Raw genomic sequence first — 18474 nt, forward strand, 5'->3', positions numbered from 1 at the left:
GATATAAAGTGAATAAAATCAATAAAAGAGAAAAGACTGACAAAAAAAAGAATTCATCAGGGGGTTGGAGAGATGGCTCAGAAGTTAAGAGCACTGGCTGTTCTTCTGAAGGTCCTGAGTTCAATTCCCAGTACCTACATCTGTAATGTAATCTGGTGCCCTCTTCTTGCAGTCAAACATACAGGCAGAATGCTGTATAAATAAATAAATCTTTAAGAAACAAACAAACAAAGAATTCATTAGATAACCGAAATAAACAATAACAAGCCATTGAAAACGCCCCCGCAGACCTTGCAAACACACAGCCTATCATCGACTGCTTCTCACTTGGAGGTAGAGATGGACTTGGCAATAACTAGGATAATGCTTAATGTTAGCTGCCATTGCCTTCTCTTGAAAACTTCCCATGGTTACTCTAGGAGTTCACACTTCTCCTATACTCTCAAAGAACTTCTCACTTGCTAATTACATGAAAGTAGAAGGACCTGACATTTGCAAGTACCTTGCAACTAGACAAATGTTTTTGAAATGCCTTACTTCATTTGATCAGGGCCGCAAACTTCTGAGAATGCCTAATCTGAGATCACGTATAACCGTTCTGATGATCTGATGAGAAGTGTTTTCTCAAAGTGAAAGATCGCGGAGTTTAGATGAAGGATAAGTAACAGAAGCACATCTCTTAGGTTCCCTGTTGACACATTCTGGGAGCTCTCCACACCAGGCTAAGGAGAGCCCTACTTGCTGAAAGATTCTATCTGGCAGACATAGGGAAGGGATGGTTCAGTAAGACTTTTCCCTGGCTATGGCAGAGACTTGGGAGGCTTCAAAGATTCTTACCTTTCTGAGCAACTTTAACAAATTTGATTTTTTTTTTAAATTTTACTTCTGTGTATGGACAGCTATTTGCATATGTATCTGTGTGTTCTTGGTGCTCTTGTAGGTCAGTAGAGAGTGTTGGATCCCCTGGAACTGAAGTTACAGGTGGGTTATGAGCTACCATGTGGGTCCTGGGAATTGAACCCAGGTCCTCTATAAGACCAGCCACTGCTCTTATTCCCTGAGCCATTTCCTCAGCTCTCTTAGCCTAAATGTGACAAATTTATAACTGGGTATAGAGGGTATCATACATAGGAACTAATTCAAGATTTTATGAATATATGTATTTAGCTTTCAATAACATATATCCTTTGACAACTCAGAAGATTTTGAGTAAAGTTCCTTCATTTCAACAGCATCACTTCAGAAGTAGTTCCGTTTTCCTTAACTAAGTACATAGGCAAATGGTTTCCTAAAAGAAGAATCATTTTTAAGATTATTGATTTGATTGTGTTGGTAAACTTTGAAAAATCAAAGGGCTAAAGTTTTTTTTTCTCTAAGAATAATTTTTTGATCATGTAAGTATATACATGAGTGCTAGAGAATGTTATTTAACATTCATGTTTATTTGAAAGTGATGGTGTAATTAACAGAGGAACAAGCATGATATTAATCCACATGCATAGTACTGATCGTATCTCTCTTCTAGATGAGTGGATGAGAGAAAGCCCTGGTGCCTTGCAGCAAAGATAATTAATATAGCTAAAATAATATATCCTTATGAGAATGAGGAAAGAATAAATCATCTTGACATAAAAGTTACATTACATATTTATGCTGTGTTTTGAAGGCCCCCAAATATTCTGCTGTATCTTTACCTAATTATTTTTTCATTAGGACAGTGGTGAAGGGAAATTTTCATTATTGGGAAGATCAAACAAATATGATGACATTTGTTTTTTTTCTTTAGGAAGCCGATTACCAACTATTGGGATTCTTTATTGCTTCACTTTAGGATCCTGGCAACATGCAAAGACTGCTACCTACACACATACAAATACACATAGATAGACACATAGTTAGTTAGTTAGATAGATACATACATACATATAATACACACACATACATGCATACATACACGCACATACATAATTTTGCCAACTAAGGAGCTGGGAACTGAGATGGGTGTGAACAGTTCAGGTTCTAGTGAGATTTGAGTTGGAATTCTGATTATAACACTTGAGTTCTATGACTCTGGTCATGAACTTGACTTCTGTTATTCTATTAGTCTGTGACAATAGCCATATCTGTCTTACAGATGTCTGGGAAGGTGAATTAAAGGAGATATCTAGGAGCTAAAGAGGTAGCTCGGTAGTTCCAAGAACTGGTTGCTCTTTCAGAAGACTCAGGTTAAACTCCCAGCATGCACATGGAAGTTCATAACGGTCTATAAATCCAGTATCAGGGCATCAGACACACACGTTATGCACAGACATATGTCAGGGAAACAGCAATATACATAAAATAAGATAATAAAAGTTTTAAAAGATAAAGGTGCTATCTAAAGAATTTAGCTGTTGCCGGACCCATGAGACTCACTCTCGGTGGACATAATCTTAGTTGTTTCTGCTGTTTGGCATTCTTTGGTGTGTTTTTTCCTACCCTGTGAAGACGGAATCAAAATGATGAGAGTTGGAGGGCAACAGTAGAGAAGAGCTCATTGAAACAGAGGGGCCTGCCCACGGGTGACAGCGATGTTATCCATGATTTCTAATTCCAAAAACTGCTTTAAGCACAATTTATTCTTTCTATCATTTCTTTTTTACTGTGACTGTAAAATTAAACTCTTGATTTCATAAGGAAAATAGAAAACACCAGACCATTTGTTAAAGAAAATGTAATTCACCCATTCCTGCACTAGCAAGAGATAGGCACCATTCACAACTTTTCTTTTTCCGATTCATTCAAATATGCTCTTAAATATGTTTGCCATAACTGAGAACGTGCTAAATATATCACATTGTGTACTGCTCTTTATGTTGAGCAGAAATGGCTTTTCTTAAAGCCATGAAAAGCTAGTAGTTTTCAGTCACTTTGTACCATAAAATGTAGGCTCATTCTCAATAGAAGCTTAAGATGTTGAGAAGGCTGTGTTTATAGTTGTGGTTGTGGATATTTTAAACCCTTAATGTAGTAATTTATGTTTGAGAAGAACTATAGAATCAATTTTTAGCTCTGGTAACATGTTTCTTTTTTCTTCTCTACCCTTAATTGCTCTCTCTGGGAAATAACTATTTGCCAAAAATAAAAATATTCATTCAGATTCTTGAGATGTAGTTTTTAAATGGGGGAAGATTCATCACACAACTTTCTTTCAGCTAGCTGGAGAAGAAATCCTGGGAGCTTTGTGAGAGTCTGAGAAATAATTTGTTCCTTCTTGCATCGGAGACAGAGCTAAGCATAGCAAGAACCCAAAGAGCTCTGTGTTTCTCTCCAGAGAGGTCAGGCTGCAACTACATTTTATTAACAGTCAGAATTTTTTAACCTATCTTAAACACTTACTTCATTATAAAGTTATATGACTAATATGCATACTATATCCAAGAAGCACAGTGTTGATTAAAAATAAAACATTTGAAGAAACCTTACAATCAGTCATACAAATAATAATGTTTTTATAAATATTTAAAAATATAGTTAGGCCTAGTGGTGCATGCCTGTAATTTCAGCATTTAGGAGGCAGAGACAGGCAGATCTCTGTGAGTTAGAAGCCAGCCTGGTCTACAAAGTTCCAGGACTGCCAGGGTTACACAGAGAAACTCTTTCTTGAGGAAAAAAAATATGCTAGACACTGTGATATATTATTTGAGGCATATACTTGTATAGTAAAAAGCCAATTTGAAGTTTAAAATAAAGATTATTTCTGGCTGAGGAGAAGAAGACATTCTGGTCATCCCTGCAATATTTTATTTCCTATTAGAAGATAAAATATTCAAGGAAGATATGTCAAAATGAAACATTTGTTAAATACATTGTAGCTCCACATAATATATTGTGGGAATTATTTGATTTTAAAAATATGTCTAGGGAAGGAAGCCAATATACTGGATGGAGAAGGGAGGTGGAATACATAACACTAAGGATGTTTGAAAAACCCATAAGGAAACTTATAATTTTATGCTTATTTAAATACAAATATTCATATTTTGAATAAAGTTAAGCCACATGGGGTGACAGTGCTCACTCTAAGTGCACCAAAGCTCCAGTCCCATGAAGCCTTCCTTTGAGTTGCTGATTAGGGAATTCAAGAAGACTCCCAACATAATATAAACTATGGCCATTGCCTTTGGCTGCTTCCTAGAATGTGAAGGGAAGTGCCTGCTTCTGAAACCACCACATACTTCATGCACAGAACTACCAGGAACAAAGCAAGGTCTGATATGGAAACTTTGTTTCTTAGGGCAGGCTTGTAGTACTGGAAATACATATGCAAACTGCCAAGGGAGAAAAGCAATTCATAATTCTATTCATCTATAATGGCTATAAACCAGCATGAAAGATGCTCCAAAGGCACAATAGTGGCATTTATATCTTGAGGCAAACAATGGCTTTCTAATTAGACTTAAGATCTACACAATAAGAGGGAAGCATGTAGGATACTGTAAATATAACCAACTACCATGTCTGGTTAGGTCAAGTTCCTAGGGGAAAACCTACTACCACTATTTTCCTAAACTAGTATAATTTCTAAATATGTCCTAAATACTTATCCTTATACCTATCAATAAGTGTAGCTCTCACCCCCCAAAAATGTTTCTTTTTAAGCACAAGGAGACCATTTAGAATTCCACATTTGGTCAAAATACAGACAGTTGAACATGAAATGCAAAGCCCAGAGTAATAGATTTGTATATGCCCAAGGCTATACCCAAGGCTCGGAGAACATCACAGAAGAAGGGGTGAGAAAGAATGTAATATGCAGGATATCAAGACATCTGTTGTGAGAGAGCATCTTCTATCCATCACAGGAAATACCCACCCATGAAATCTCAACAATAAGAATACTTAAAGGAAACCTGCAAAACGGCAACATCAGCTGACCATGCCAACGTGGGTAGGCACTCTCACAAGAGGCTTCATCGAAATGAAGGGCTACAAGAAATTAAGGGCTACTGAGAGAGGCATAATCAACCTTCTCCAGGGAAGAGCACCTGGTAGATTATCCCATTCAAAGTGGTCAGTCCTATACAGGTCCACATATGAGCAACATCAAAAGTATTCATCTGATTGTATTTCTGTACATGAATACACACACACACACACACACACACACATGCACCAACACACCTCATCACAATGTCAACTTGAGCTCGTATCCAATAATACACTAGAAAACAAACAGCACAAGAAAACAAAATTGTCTGTGTGAATAAATAAATGATACCTCGGGTCTGTAGTCCTTTGATCAAAGTGAGGGAAAATGTGGATTTTTATTTTATGTATAAGCTGTCAGCAATAATTACCCTACTTTTATTCTTTAAATGACCAATTTCATTCTATTCTCCCAAGGGCAATTTAAATAAGAACTATCCCAAAATATGATTAAAGAAGAAATAGCTGGACCTCACACATTACGCCTTGGAATGTTTCTTATGTAATGTCATTGATAGTTTTATGATTGTGCAGGCTTATTGCAAGTCCAGTAAAGTAATCCCATATTGTAAAAGAAAACATATGCAAACATAGGCACACACAAGCATTTGTAGCATTTGTTTTGCCTGTGTAAGCTGAAAAAAGAATACTTTGAAGCTTCATATTTGACATACATTTTAGAAGATAAAGGTAACAAATGAAGAGGTTTATTTTAAGAAAAGAAGCATGAGTAGAAAATAAATTACTTACAATAAACTCATGAGTTCATCAAAAAGAAAAAAAGAAAAAAATGACTCAAAAGTTAGAAGGTTGAACAAAGAGCTTGCACTGGAATGAAGTTTGGTTTTAAGAACTAATACCATTTAAATTTCATATGAAATACCAGAGATAAAAGATGCCAACTTTGAGCTTCTCAGTGATATTTCTGAAAAGTCTACAGATCCCTTAATGAAGGCTTATAAGATTCTGATATAGAATATGTTATCTTCACTGAGTTAAATTTCACAGGATGTCCTGAAACATTTCAGTTAGTGTAATTGTCTTTAAAAATTGCCATTTTAAACTATTATTTTCATTTCTGTTAATTGTCACAGGAAGAAAAAATATTTTTATGTAGCATTTGCTTTCTAGAAATAGAAATTCTCCTGTAGAGAGTCTGTTTGACCTATCTATCCCTAAAACCTAGCATGGGTGGTCTTCTGTTCAACCAGAATGCATTTTGTACAGTATGTTTAATTGTTTAAAAAAAACAACACATACTATGTTATTTTGTGGTTCTTCTACTTTCTTTTCATCTAAATATAAACTCAGAGTTTGGGATTAGGATTTCTAGGTTTTCAGGCATCATACTGGGTCTAAAGATTAACAAAAAACATCTATAGTAATTAAAATATTTTTAAATTTTAACATTTAAATGTTTAATGATTACAAAAAATGCACATATTTATGAGTTACTATGTAATGTTTCAGTAATTCACATGTGTTTTTAATGTTTTGTTTTTTGAGGATTTACTATATTTTGATCGTATTCTTTCCTCTTCCACAACTCCTCCCACATCCTCCCTCTCCTTACCCACCCATTTTCATGTTCTTTCTCTCTCTTAAAAACAAAACCAAAAAAGGAAACATACACACCATCAAATATGGAGTCAAATTTGTGTAATTTTACACCAAATTTTCTAGGGAAATAATGCATTTATTATTTATTTTATTAGATTTTTAACAAAAAAATTACATAGACATGAATACAAGCAACATGAATATAGAGCCACATACACATGGGTTAGGATTATGAGAAAACATGTGCAAAGGATAAATGTGTGAATGTCTGTTTATGGGTACATTTATGCTTAGCATATTTGAAAATATGAAAAATACCCTTTTGAACCTCATCCATGAATCATATTAAAAATACAGCATCAAGTTCTTGTCCTTCCTGTGTGGCCTCAGTGGTATGCCCTGGTTTCTTCTTGATTTATCACTTGATTTTTGGAGATGCCAATTACAGGAGGTAGTTAGGAAAATCAGCTTGGTTTAGCAAGCACAGCTCCGTATGTGTGGTCAGAGCCTCTTGGTGACTTTTCTTACTTGCCACCTATCATGTTATCCAAGTATATAATATATACTTATTCAATAATAAGTATATATGGAAACTTCAATGTCCGTTGGAGAGTGAGAGACTTAGAACACTGCGTCCGAATGAGATGTTCTCATCAAACCCCTCCCCTCAGGGTTCAGGGAGTTCTATGGATGAAGAGATGAAAACATTGTAAGAGCCAAGGGTATTCCCAAGGAAACAGTGTCTTCCAGACACAACAGGGCTGATGAACATATGAACTAACAAGGACTATGACAGCATAAACCGGCCATGTTCAAGTCAGACGTGATCTCAGTGCTGAGAGGGGGACGTGAACACATTCTCTAATCCTAACTTGCAAAGGAAAGGTCATTTTTTTCTCCAGTGGAGTCTTGTTGGATGTAAAACTGACATTTAAGGAAAGGCACCATGCCCAAAAGTAGATGGTCAAGAACAAAATTAATTTAATGGTATTTTTGTAATTTTTTCTTTCATATTGCTTTGTCTGTGCATTTTTATAATTTACTTGTATGCTGTGGTATGCCCAAAAGAGTTCTTAGAGGATAAAGTTTGAATTGCGTTTTAAACAACAAGACCTAGCTACAGAGAAGAGAAAATATGGCTGACCAAAAATTTTAATCAAGGTCTTTCATGCAAACATTTTTGTAGAGCAAAGCAGATTAGTATTTGGTGAACAATAGTCTGGAGATTTAGTGTGCCATAGCATAGGATCAAGGTAAGAAGAGAAAAACAGGGTCCAGAGTATCATAAATCTTCTGTTACAGTGCTGGGGAAGTAATTTAGTGGGTAAGAATGTTTATTGTACAAGTATGAAGACCTTGGTTGAATCATCAGCACCCATATAAAATTCCATGTATGGTTTCACATATGTCTGTGCCCTACTATCATAAGGAACAGACAGAGAAAAATGGTGGAGCTTGCTAGCTGCTGCTTAGATCCAGACTTGATGAGAGACCCCACCTCCTCCTGGGAACATGGTGGAAAGCACTCCTGACAGCTCTCTTTGGCTTCTACACATACCCATACAGGTCTACATATGTATACCACAAACATATACTACACACACACACAAACACACACACACACACACACACACACAAATTTAATTAATTAAAGAAACCAAAATTTAAAACTTCTGTACTGATTAAAGATGTGTGATTTGAATGGCAGATAGCAGACTCCATTGAAAAAATTTAAGCATGAGATGAAGAGGCCAAGTTTGTGCTTAGTTAGACCCCTCTGATTACACTGCAGATGATGGATTGAGGAAAGCGAACCTGGAGTCAAGAGACCAGTTATGTAGTCATTAACAGATCCGTAAGAAAAATGATGAGTCTGACCTTGGCTGGAGGCTATGAGGATAAAGGGATAATGTAGGGAGTGAGCAAATGGGAGTACAGATCCAGGCTACCTTCAAGAGACTGATTAGAGAAAATGGAGAACTGACAGGAGGCTTCCCAGCGGCTAGGAGGATGTATAGGTGTGGTAGTGCTCTTCATTGAGAGAAAACACAGAAGAAAGGCACGTTGTGTAGGAAAAGGAAGATGAATGTCTTTTGGAAAGAATGATGCCTGGGGATTAAGAGATTCAGAGGTTCTTATTTTTTCTTTTTCTTTCTTTCTTTCTTTTTTTTTTTTTTTTTTAATCTTAAAATAGATGTGCCTGGTAGAATTCTGTGCTGAAACCATCTGGCCCTGCGCTCTTTTTGGAAGGGAGACTTTGATGACTACTTCTATTTCCTTGGAGGATATAAGACTATTTAATCTATTGACCTGATCTTGATTTAATTTTGGTACATGGAATCTATCAAGAAAATCCATTTCATTTAGATTTTCAAACTTTGTGGCATATAGGCTTTTGTAGTACGACCTAATGATTGTTTGAATTTCATCAGTGTCTGTTGTTATGTCCCCCTTTTCATTTCTGATTTTACTGATTTGGATAGTTTCTCTCTGCCTTTTAATAAGTTTGGCTAAGGGTTTGTCTATCTTGTTAATTTTCTCAAAGAACCAGCTCTTGGTATCATTTATTCTTTGAATTGTTTTCTTTGTTTCTAATTCATTGATTTCAGCTCTGAGTTTGATTATCTCCAATTGTCTACTCCTCTTGGGTGTGTCTGCTTCTTTTTTTTTTTTTTTCTAAGGCTTTCAGGTGTGTCATTAAGTTGCTTGTATGAGATGTCTCAAACTTCTTTCTGGAGGTACTTAGTGTTATGAACTTTCCTCTTAGTACTGCTTTCATTGTGTCCCATAAGTTTGGGTAAGTTGTGCCTTCATTGTCATTGAATTTTAGGAAGTCTCTACTTTCTTTTATCATTTCTTCCCTGACCAAACTGTCATTGAGTAGAGAGCTGTTTAGTTTCCACGTGTATGTAGGCTTTTGTTATTTCTATTGTTGTTGAGGTCTAGTTTTAGGTCTTGGTGGTCTGATAGGATACAGGGATTATTTCAATCTTCCTGTATCTGTTGAGGCTAGCTTTGTGCCTGCCTATATAGTAATGGTAACAGGGACTGTCTCTGACATGAACTCTGTGGCTGGCTCTTTGATTACCTCCCCTGAGAGGGGAGCAGCCTTGCCAGGCCACAGAAGAAGACAATACAGCCAGTCCTGATGAGACCTGATAGGCTAGGGTTAGAGGAAAGGGGAGGAGAACCTCCCCTACCAGTGGACTTGGGAGGCAGGGGCATGGGAGATGAGGGCCAGGATGGAGGGTGGAACTGGGAGGGGACAAGGGAGGAGTCTACATCTGGGTTACAAAATGAATAAACTGTAATTTTAAAAGAATTAAAAAATAGAAGTGCCTGCTCTGAAGGGCTGATAAAGGGCTTTTCTGTTATGTTTCTGGTTCCGTGGCTTCTTTACCGTCAATCAGGATAATATAGGACACATTTTATAGATATTGGTGGATACATCCCTGCTTCTACCTTCAAAAATAAAATAAACTGATTGAAATTTTGCAGATCCGTAACTCACAACCAGAGTTTTAAAGAAAGTTATACGAGAACTCCAGGAAACATTTTGAAATACTCGAGGTCAGTCTTTTATTTAGATGAAGATCTTTTGCTCAACTAATTTGAATTACTTGCTCAAGATTGTAGAGTAAATCAATGATTGGAGCTGGAAGAAACTCCAGACATCTGACTCCTTTTTGGCTGAAGAAGCTTTTCACATACCATCTTCCTTTGAATATATGTAAAAGGAAATATTAAGCAGATACTGCTTTCTTGACTTTGATGTTTTCATGGTGTGAGAAGCTGGGTGTAAAAGAGGTCCTAGGTTAGTAAAATGTTTGGGTTCAGGTCATGTCTCTTTTGTTTAAACAAAGGGAGAATGACTTTCTGGCAGTCGCCACAAAAATAGGGACTTAAAATACCTATTATAAAAAGGTCTTGCAAGAGCATCTGTTCAACAGGATTTTGTGGTCTTGAAGTCTTACTGCTTGAGTGCAATGCTTCTACTGCACCTTTGTGGGTGATATAACAAATTACCCACTCACATTTTAACTTTAAGTAACTAAGAATATGTTCCCTTTAGGCAGACATGAGTATGTTTAGTGGAAGAAGTATAGATGCTCAGAAGTAAGATCTGGCAACATTACTTCTGCACATTTGTTTCTGACTCGACCCTGCTTGGTGGAGCCAGGCACAGGATTAATTCACATCATATATTTATCACATCTATGCTTAAATTACATTGAACTCACATGAGATTTAATAAATTGGAAAGATTATGGAGTTCAGTTCCTGTACTGCTGTTTGTAGAATGATGCAAGAAGAATCAATCAATGGGTTCTTAGGGCTCCATTACTGAGAAGTATCTGGAGGGTTTTACGCCAGGAAGTAAAGGTGGACTCCAGAGCATGAACACTGACATTCTAAAATGTGGGATTCAAACCAGCTAGCAGCAGAAATAATGCAAGGCAAGGAGGCAGGGTTGAATATGGCATGTGAGGTGGCCAACAATATGAGAGCCAATATTGGCTCAACCTTCAAATGGAAGTCTGATTTTCCCACTTATCAAATATCTGCAACCGACAGTAAGCATCTCTGTCACTTTTTTTCTATAACTTTTTAAAATTTCTCCCACTGTGTCTATAGAGTGAAGGTTTTTATCCTAGGGACTTCAGATTCTAACATGATTGATGTCAAGATACAGGACAATAGAATAACAGAGAGGGGAGAAACTGTTTCGTATGTTAGCTAAATATATCTATAGTCCAGAAAGATAATTTTTCTAAATTTAGTAAAAATTAAGTTGCATACCCAAAAATCTAATGGTAGAAATTTCTGCAAATAATATAGTTGCCCTTAGAGTCATTTCTTTTTATAAGACCATAAACCTAGAAATAGTTGAATTTTCAATATTGCCACTGATTTATGAAATGATGGTATTAGATAAAACCGTCAACATTTAAGACATTTTTTTTAAATTGCTTTACCTTTTTATTGTCTTCCCATATTTACTCATCTATTCTTTCATGGTTATCTGGCCATAGCTGAGTAATACCATATGCAGCCTGTTTCAATGAGGGTCCACTTAATCTATACCATATTTTAAGCCAACATGCCTTTGTCAGATTTTATAGGATTTAAAATATTGCTTTCTTAAGAATTACATGGAGGAATTATATTCTTTGTGCAAGTCACTTGAAGAGCCACTACAGAGCTAGACATGCTAGAGAATGCATTATACATAGAAGATATGCCATAATCTCAGCGAGACTCTCCTTCTCATAAACACGAATTAACAAAGCTTTTGAGCCTAGTAAGCAATCTTGCTCAAAGCTGTCACAATGGAAAGCAGCCCACGTTATTTTCTGCTACCCATTGGAAACAGTCTACCTCTTATTCTCTGCTAGCCAAGGGTATAAACAAGCAATTTATTAAGAAGCTACAATTGGGTGATAATCTTGACTTTTTAAAAAATATTTTGTCTTTTAAAATACTATTAACTGTCTTATAGCTGACTGGATATTTGCTTTTTAGCCAACTGCAGTATCTCTTAGAATGTAATAGTTATTAATTGATGTGCACAATTTAAACTATAAGTGCCAAAAGGTCTTAAACAAGTTTCACCCCAGTCTTTCTATGCCTTCCACCTCACATATTCCTTGCCCGGATACCACGTGCTAAACAATTTGTCAATGATAGTTGTGGTAGTGTGTTGGGTTTTGAGGGGTGATTTTTCTCAGACATAGAATAAAATCTGCTGGCCATTATGGCCTTCTTTTAGGACAATGGACTTGCTTAGCTATCATCATATTGTGTGAGCCTACGTAATCCATTGCACTTTCCTTAGTCAAGTTAGTGAAATGAGAAAATAACACAAATTGGGTTATTATGAGAGTTCAACGAGTTACAATGCCATTTCTTTCTCTTGGTATGGTTTACATAGTATATGAGTAATACAGTGGTTACATAGTTTATGAGTAATACAGAACAACTATGATATGTCAATTGTATCAATATAGCTGACAAAATAATATCTTGAGATACCTGACCCTAGGGCCTCTCAACCCACCTCACATTAATTTGTCTGCCTCTATAGGAAAGTTGAGTGAAAGCAATCACTCCCCAACACTATTTCTTTCAAATAAATCACAAGTAAATGAATCTTCATGAGCTACCAATGAAATCAATCATTCAGTCATCCAATTTAGCAAGAGACCAGTGAGTACAATTCTGAGGTAGAGGAGGCAGAGCCATCAGGAGGCAGAGGGGCTTGCTCACTTTGATTTCTACAAAGCTACCTAAAGCCTCTGGCTCTCAAGCTAGCAAATGGAACCAGCTTTCCATTTGTAGAAATGGTAGAAGTATCAAAGTAGAGAATTTGTGTGAAAGTTCGCTGTATATACTAAATCACTTTACAAAGCTAATACTATTTCCGTACTTTAAAAATAGTATTGATTTTCGCCTCTGAAAGACTATTGATCAAGGTATCAAAGCAGAGGCTGAAACTCATAGCCAAACTTTGGCCAGAGTGCATAGAAGAGGGAGACAGAAAAACCTGGAGGGGATAGGAACTCTAAAAGGAGATCAACAGACCCAAAAAAATACTGGGCTCTGGGGGACCTGCAGAGACTGATACCCCAACCAAGGACCATGCATGGAGAGGACCTAAAAACCCTGATCAGATGTAGCCCATAGATTCAGTCTCTAAGTGGGTTCCTTAGTAAGGGGAGCAGGGACTGTCTTTGGCATGAACGCAGTGGCAGGCTCTCTGATCACCTCCCCCTTGGGGGTGCAGCCTTGCCAGGCCACAGAGGAAGACAATGCAGCCAGTCCTGATGATACCTGATAGGCTAGGGTCAGATAGAATGGGAGGAGGACCTCCTCTATTAGTGGACTAGGGGAAGGGCATAGGAGGAGAAGAGGGAGGGAGGTTGGGAGGGATTGGGAGGAGATGAAGGAGGGGGCCACAGCAGGGATACAAAGTCAATAAATTGTAATAAATAATTAATAAAAAATTTAGAAAAGATTTCATAGCGATATGGAAAAGATTAAGTTTGACAAAAAATAGTATTGATTTTCAATTCATTAGTTGTTACAGATCTTCCATCCCCTTCTTCCTCTTTATAAAACTCTGGAGTCAGACAGTGACAGTGGCAATAAAGCAAAGAACTTTATCATTCAAATGTCTCCACATTACTCATTAGCTCATGTGGTCAGTGACTTCTCACTTAAATTCACCCCTCAGATGTTTTTAAAATATTAAACCTTGATGTAGCCATTATTTTGCTTGATATGCTTAGAGCCCATAGAGAATATCTGACGACAATCAAATTTGTTTCAAATCCTTCCTGAACATGGCTGATCGGGAGCATCAAGATGGATTTCACAGTTCTCTATCTAGAGGAATGTTTAGAGATAAGATGAAAGCAGGCTTCATATTCATCACACGTTATATATTTGACTTCAGCCACCCTCTCAGCCTTTAAATCAGTGGCATCTGGTTCTTGCTATTAAGAGTGCCATTACCTTCTGCACTAAAAGGCAGTTAGTGCTGGACGAAGCAGGCCCATTTTATTAAAAAATAATTAACTAGAGTTAGACATGCCACAGAAGCTTAAATGAAGATTTCTGTATGGGTGGGAGCCCTACTTTATTTCTACAGTGGAGACAGATGAATTGAGAGGCTGCCTCTTTGTGGTTGTGATAGATGTTGACATGAAAGAGTCATTGGATTTGATGATGTAAAGCTCTACATTGAATAGAAAAACTCAATAGTGAAGAGTGACCAACATCTGACCTGTCAGTAGCTGAACAAAGTAGCTGAACCTTGATATAGCCCCAGTGTGTCCTTATCCATGATGACTGGGGTACATCATTGTCATGTACATAACAACACAGCCACTTGGAACCATTTTCTGTGAGATAATAGCACAAACCTGATGTTTTATAATTATCAAGAAGATAATATAATGGAGCCCACTGATCGGTGAATTCAGTCTCGGAAGTGGAAGAAATTTTACTTAGGAAGTAAACTTATCTTTGAATTTCTTAAAACCATAAAATCTGAGATATTAGTACAAGTTTGACTGCTTAAGTTAGTAATTCTTTTTTTCCTACCATTGTATGATCAATGTAAAGTTGGAATAATGTGTAAACCACATTTTTAAATTGAGAAAGTCCTTTTCCTATTTATCAGTCAGGTGAATAAAAGTAATATGTTAGTGACACAAATAATTTGTTTTCTGGCTCTGGTTTCTCCTTTAATTACCAACTGTTCCCAAACAGCTTTCATACAGCTAGTTCTTCTATGGACAATGTTTTGAGAAGCACTTCTTCTTTAGTTGAATCAAAATTACATAAGGGAGCTTTGAAAAATGTAGAATGTCTTGGTAATTACCTTTGGAATTTTCAAGAGTGCTGTACCTCATCTTTGCCTCTCTTATAGTTTTTATTTTATTTTATTTTTAAAAGGTTTATTTATTTGACAATAATCAGGGATCTAGACTTCCATGGAAAGTACATAAGTTCCCAAATAGCCCTCGCTGAGTAGATCAATGGTTAATAATGATAGTTCAAAATATAAGAAGTGAAAAAAAATGTGTAGATTTAATGATTTAGTTATTGTTGCCTAAGCTTCCACCTCTCCCCTCTAAAGCAGCATAGCACAAGGAATTCCCGTGTGTTTAACACTGTAAACTTTTATCCTATAAAGAAAGAGCTTAGTCCAGTGCTTGTCATGTAAGAGGCAAATGAACAACGTTAGCTGTAAATGGCTGTTGTCTTCACAACAAAAACTCACATACCATTTACAGAATTTCCATAAGAACCCCAAATTTCCTGGACAGCAAAGGATCATACTAATAATGTTTTTCCATCAGAGTCTTCTTGTGCTATACATCTATCAACTGTAGTAGGCCAATAATCTTTTGATTATGCTAAGACATAAATCAATGAGATTGAAGGACAAAAAAATACTTTGGCTGCTTCAGGGAATTATTGGATCATGCAGCTTACAAGTGAATGCCCAGAGGTCAATCTAATTAAAAACATGACTGGATCCAGGGGTTAGCAATTGCTTCTTTCTGTATCACCTGGCTGCCCTATCTCTTAGTATCTGTCTCCCTTCTCTTGCCGAGACTGCTTTTATTCTTAGGCTGCCTTTGCTTTTGTGGTGGTTGAACCTCGAAAGTACCAGGAATCTATGTTGCTAGTTTAGGAATTTCAGAGGCAAGGGACATTCTCTTGTGAATTGTGAAACTGAAGCTTAATGGTGTTGCTTACTATAGCTTCCCAGATTTGAACAACTCATGTGACAAACTAAAAGCAAAACACAGTAGTTTTCCAGGTTCAAATATGAACATACTCCAGAAACTGTGATGGATTAACTCTACCCAAAACACTTACTCTTGCAAAAGGCAAAGTTAATTTTCCAAAAGATAGTGAAGGGCTATCGTTAGCAATATGGAACCCATAATGAGAGACTTTCACTGCATGAACCTAGCCTCTGGTCCTCTACCAGTCTTTGGTTGCTGAAATGGGGTACTTTAAAGAGAATAAACTGAGGATTTGGCTCAGAGGCCATATATTTTGCTAAAGTAACTTTCAAATGTTTTATGCTCTATTTTGCACTCACAATGAAAAACAGTTGACTTATATTGATAAAATATAAATTCAGAATTCATCAACAATAATACAACTTTGATCTTAGTCTTGTTCAGCTGGACCAGAGGCAAGATTGGAAAGTAGAAATATGCAATGGCAGGGTTAGAAAGGAAATGGCCAACGTTTCAGAGGAGATTTTTACACTTAGGCTCTCTTTATTGCATGATAATGACACTAGGAACTTACAATATGGATGTATTATAGTTCGCTGAATCAATAAAAATCACATAGCTGTTAATGATTTCAAACTCAGCTTGCTAAGCATGACTTGGCAGAGCTACCAAGTGATTAAAAGTGTTTGAAGGAGAGTTAAGGACTACAGTGCTCAAGTCCAAGTCTGGGTGTTTGTGTGGTGTGTGGCCTTGGACCTGAAGTTTCTGGGATATAGTTTCCTCATATGAGAGATTGAGTAATAAAATGTAGTCACCACACAACAGTGGGGACTGACAGGAAGATTCAGGCTTCTGCATTCTTCAAGCACTGCCTATGCGTTTTCATTCTCCCAGGTGCCTAACAAGCTCCCCACCCCACCCCCACCCCATAGTCAGTCACGTAATAATTCTTGTTGTCCCCTATGGTACCATTTATTTTATGCTCATCGTGTTCTCATAAAGGAAGAAATTTTACCCGAGGTGAGAAGGACAAATGGTGTTTTATGAACTGCAATTTTAATGCCTTCTTTTTGAGCTTACAAAGAGGCATGGAGAATGGTTACAGCTAGCGTGTGGGCTCTGCAGCTCATATCACACATCACTGCTGATGTTTCAGTATGTTTTGAAGGCTTTTTTCATGCCTGCGCTCCTCCTACTCCCTGTCCCTTTCTCCCAGTGCAAGCTGCTTTTACTTACGGTGAAATAGAAGCAAGGTGGTGAATTTTTCTGAGGTGAGTAGTCAGCATGGTAGATGAAAAGACCAAAGCAATAAGTGTTACCTTTAAGTTATTTGCTAAAGCACCTGCATTCTTGCTTGGTAACCATGGGCTTTATTACCGGCATTTTCAATTTTTGATCTCTTGGCTATTAAAAAAAAAAAAAAAGACAGTCAACTGCCTTATTCACATCTTTGCTATGAGGGCTAAATGAGATCATGTCCACAACAGGAGAGTGGGATCCAAGTAAAAATTTTCATTATGATTTGTGACTATCATGTGTATGTGTCTGTGTGTCCACAGTTTGTTAGCAGTTGAATTGGTGTGTGTTCTGCTTTCATTCCTCAATTCCCCAACACGCAGAGGCTCTCTACCAGATGGCTGGTCTGCCAGCTGTGTCTTGTTTTGTCATTGTAAATACTGCATGCCCCAACAGGGAGGCTTTGCTTATAATCTAACATGCCTTTCCTTTATCTCTTACAGCTTGAGAATTACATTGTGGAAAATATGAAGTCGGAGATGGCCCAGATACAACAGAATGCGGTTCAAAATCACACAGCCACCATGCTTGAGATAGGAACCAGTCTCTTGTCTCAGACTGCAGAGCAGACCCGAAAGCTGACAGATGTTGAGACCCAGGTATGTCCACAGGGCCAGAGTCACATACTCAACCAGAAGATTATTTTAAAAAATACTCTTCAGTTTATCCATAAACACGGAGCATATGTTAGCAGGAGGTTTGTTCATTGGTAATAACAACAGTGAGGGCTTGACAAGCTATTATGCATGCTTTTATTGCTTTAATGAGGATAAATATATTTAGCTTTGTATGTGTTTGCAAAAACAGAGCAGCTGAAAAACCTAATCAGCATTAAGTTCAAATAAACACTGCAGCTACCAACTCTGATATGCCTTGAGTCAATCAAAATAGTCCTGTGGTGTGTGTGTGTGTGTGTGTGTGTGTGTGTGTGTGTGTGTGTTGTCTAACCGGTGCCTTGATAAGCATTTTTGACCTATTTTGCTTTATCTCTGGTAATGCTCTTGTGATAGTGGCATCTGCAGTAGCCTTGTAAAGTCAGTGACTTGAAGGGAAAACTTTGTGTGCGCTGACCAGAAATAAGCACCCACTTACACATGACTGCGTATTTGATTGGAAATCAGTAAAATGTAAGGATGCCTTGAAATTATCACTACCATAAATATGCTAGCAAATAGCATATAAGAGCATGGCAAGATGGTCTCAGTGCACTTAGCTATGATTGTTGTGGTTCCACTATAATAGCATCATGAAATTTGGGATCTGGGATGACTGTTTCAGTGTATCTGATTTCTATCAAGGCTAAAAATTTGCATGTGTAAATATGCCAGTGTGGACTATTTCTACTTTATTTAGTCTGTGTCAGTGACATTATAGATCATATGTTGAT

At 37.1% G+C, this 18474-nt stretch overlaps 1 protein-coding gene across 1 annotated transcript in view; it reads left to right on the forward strand.

The window, feature by feature from the left end:
* The first annotated feature begins 16886 nt into the window (after positions 1-16886).
* Positions 16887-18474, forward strand: part of Angpt1 (angiopoietin 1) — a 109525-nt gene continuing 107937 nt past the window's right edge. The window contains exons 1-2 of the mRNA XM_055626700.1: positions 16887-16946; positions 17531-17686. Of these exons, the coding sequence (XP_055482675.1) occupies positions 16887-16946; positions 17531-17686 (216 nt within the window). The remainder of the gene's footprint in view (positions 16947-17530; positions 17687-18474) is intronic.

This window comes from Psammomys obesus, unplaced genomic scaffold, assembly GCF_907164565.1.
Source record: "Psammomys obesus unplaced genomic scaffold, mPsaObe1.curated_primary_1811, whole genome shotgun sequence".
NCBI classification, from domain to species: Eukaryota; Metazoa; Chordata; class Mammalia; order Rodentia; family Muridae; genus Psammomys; species Psammomys obesus.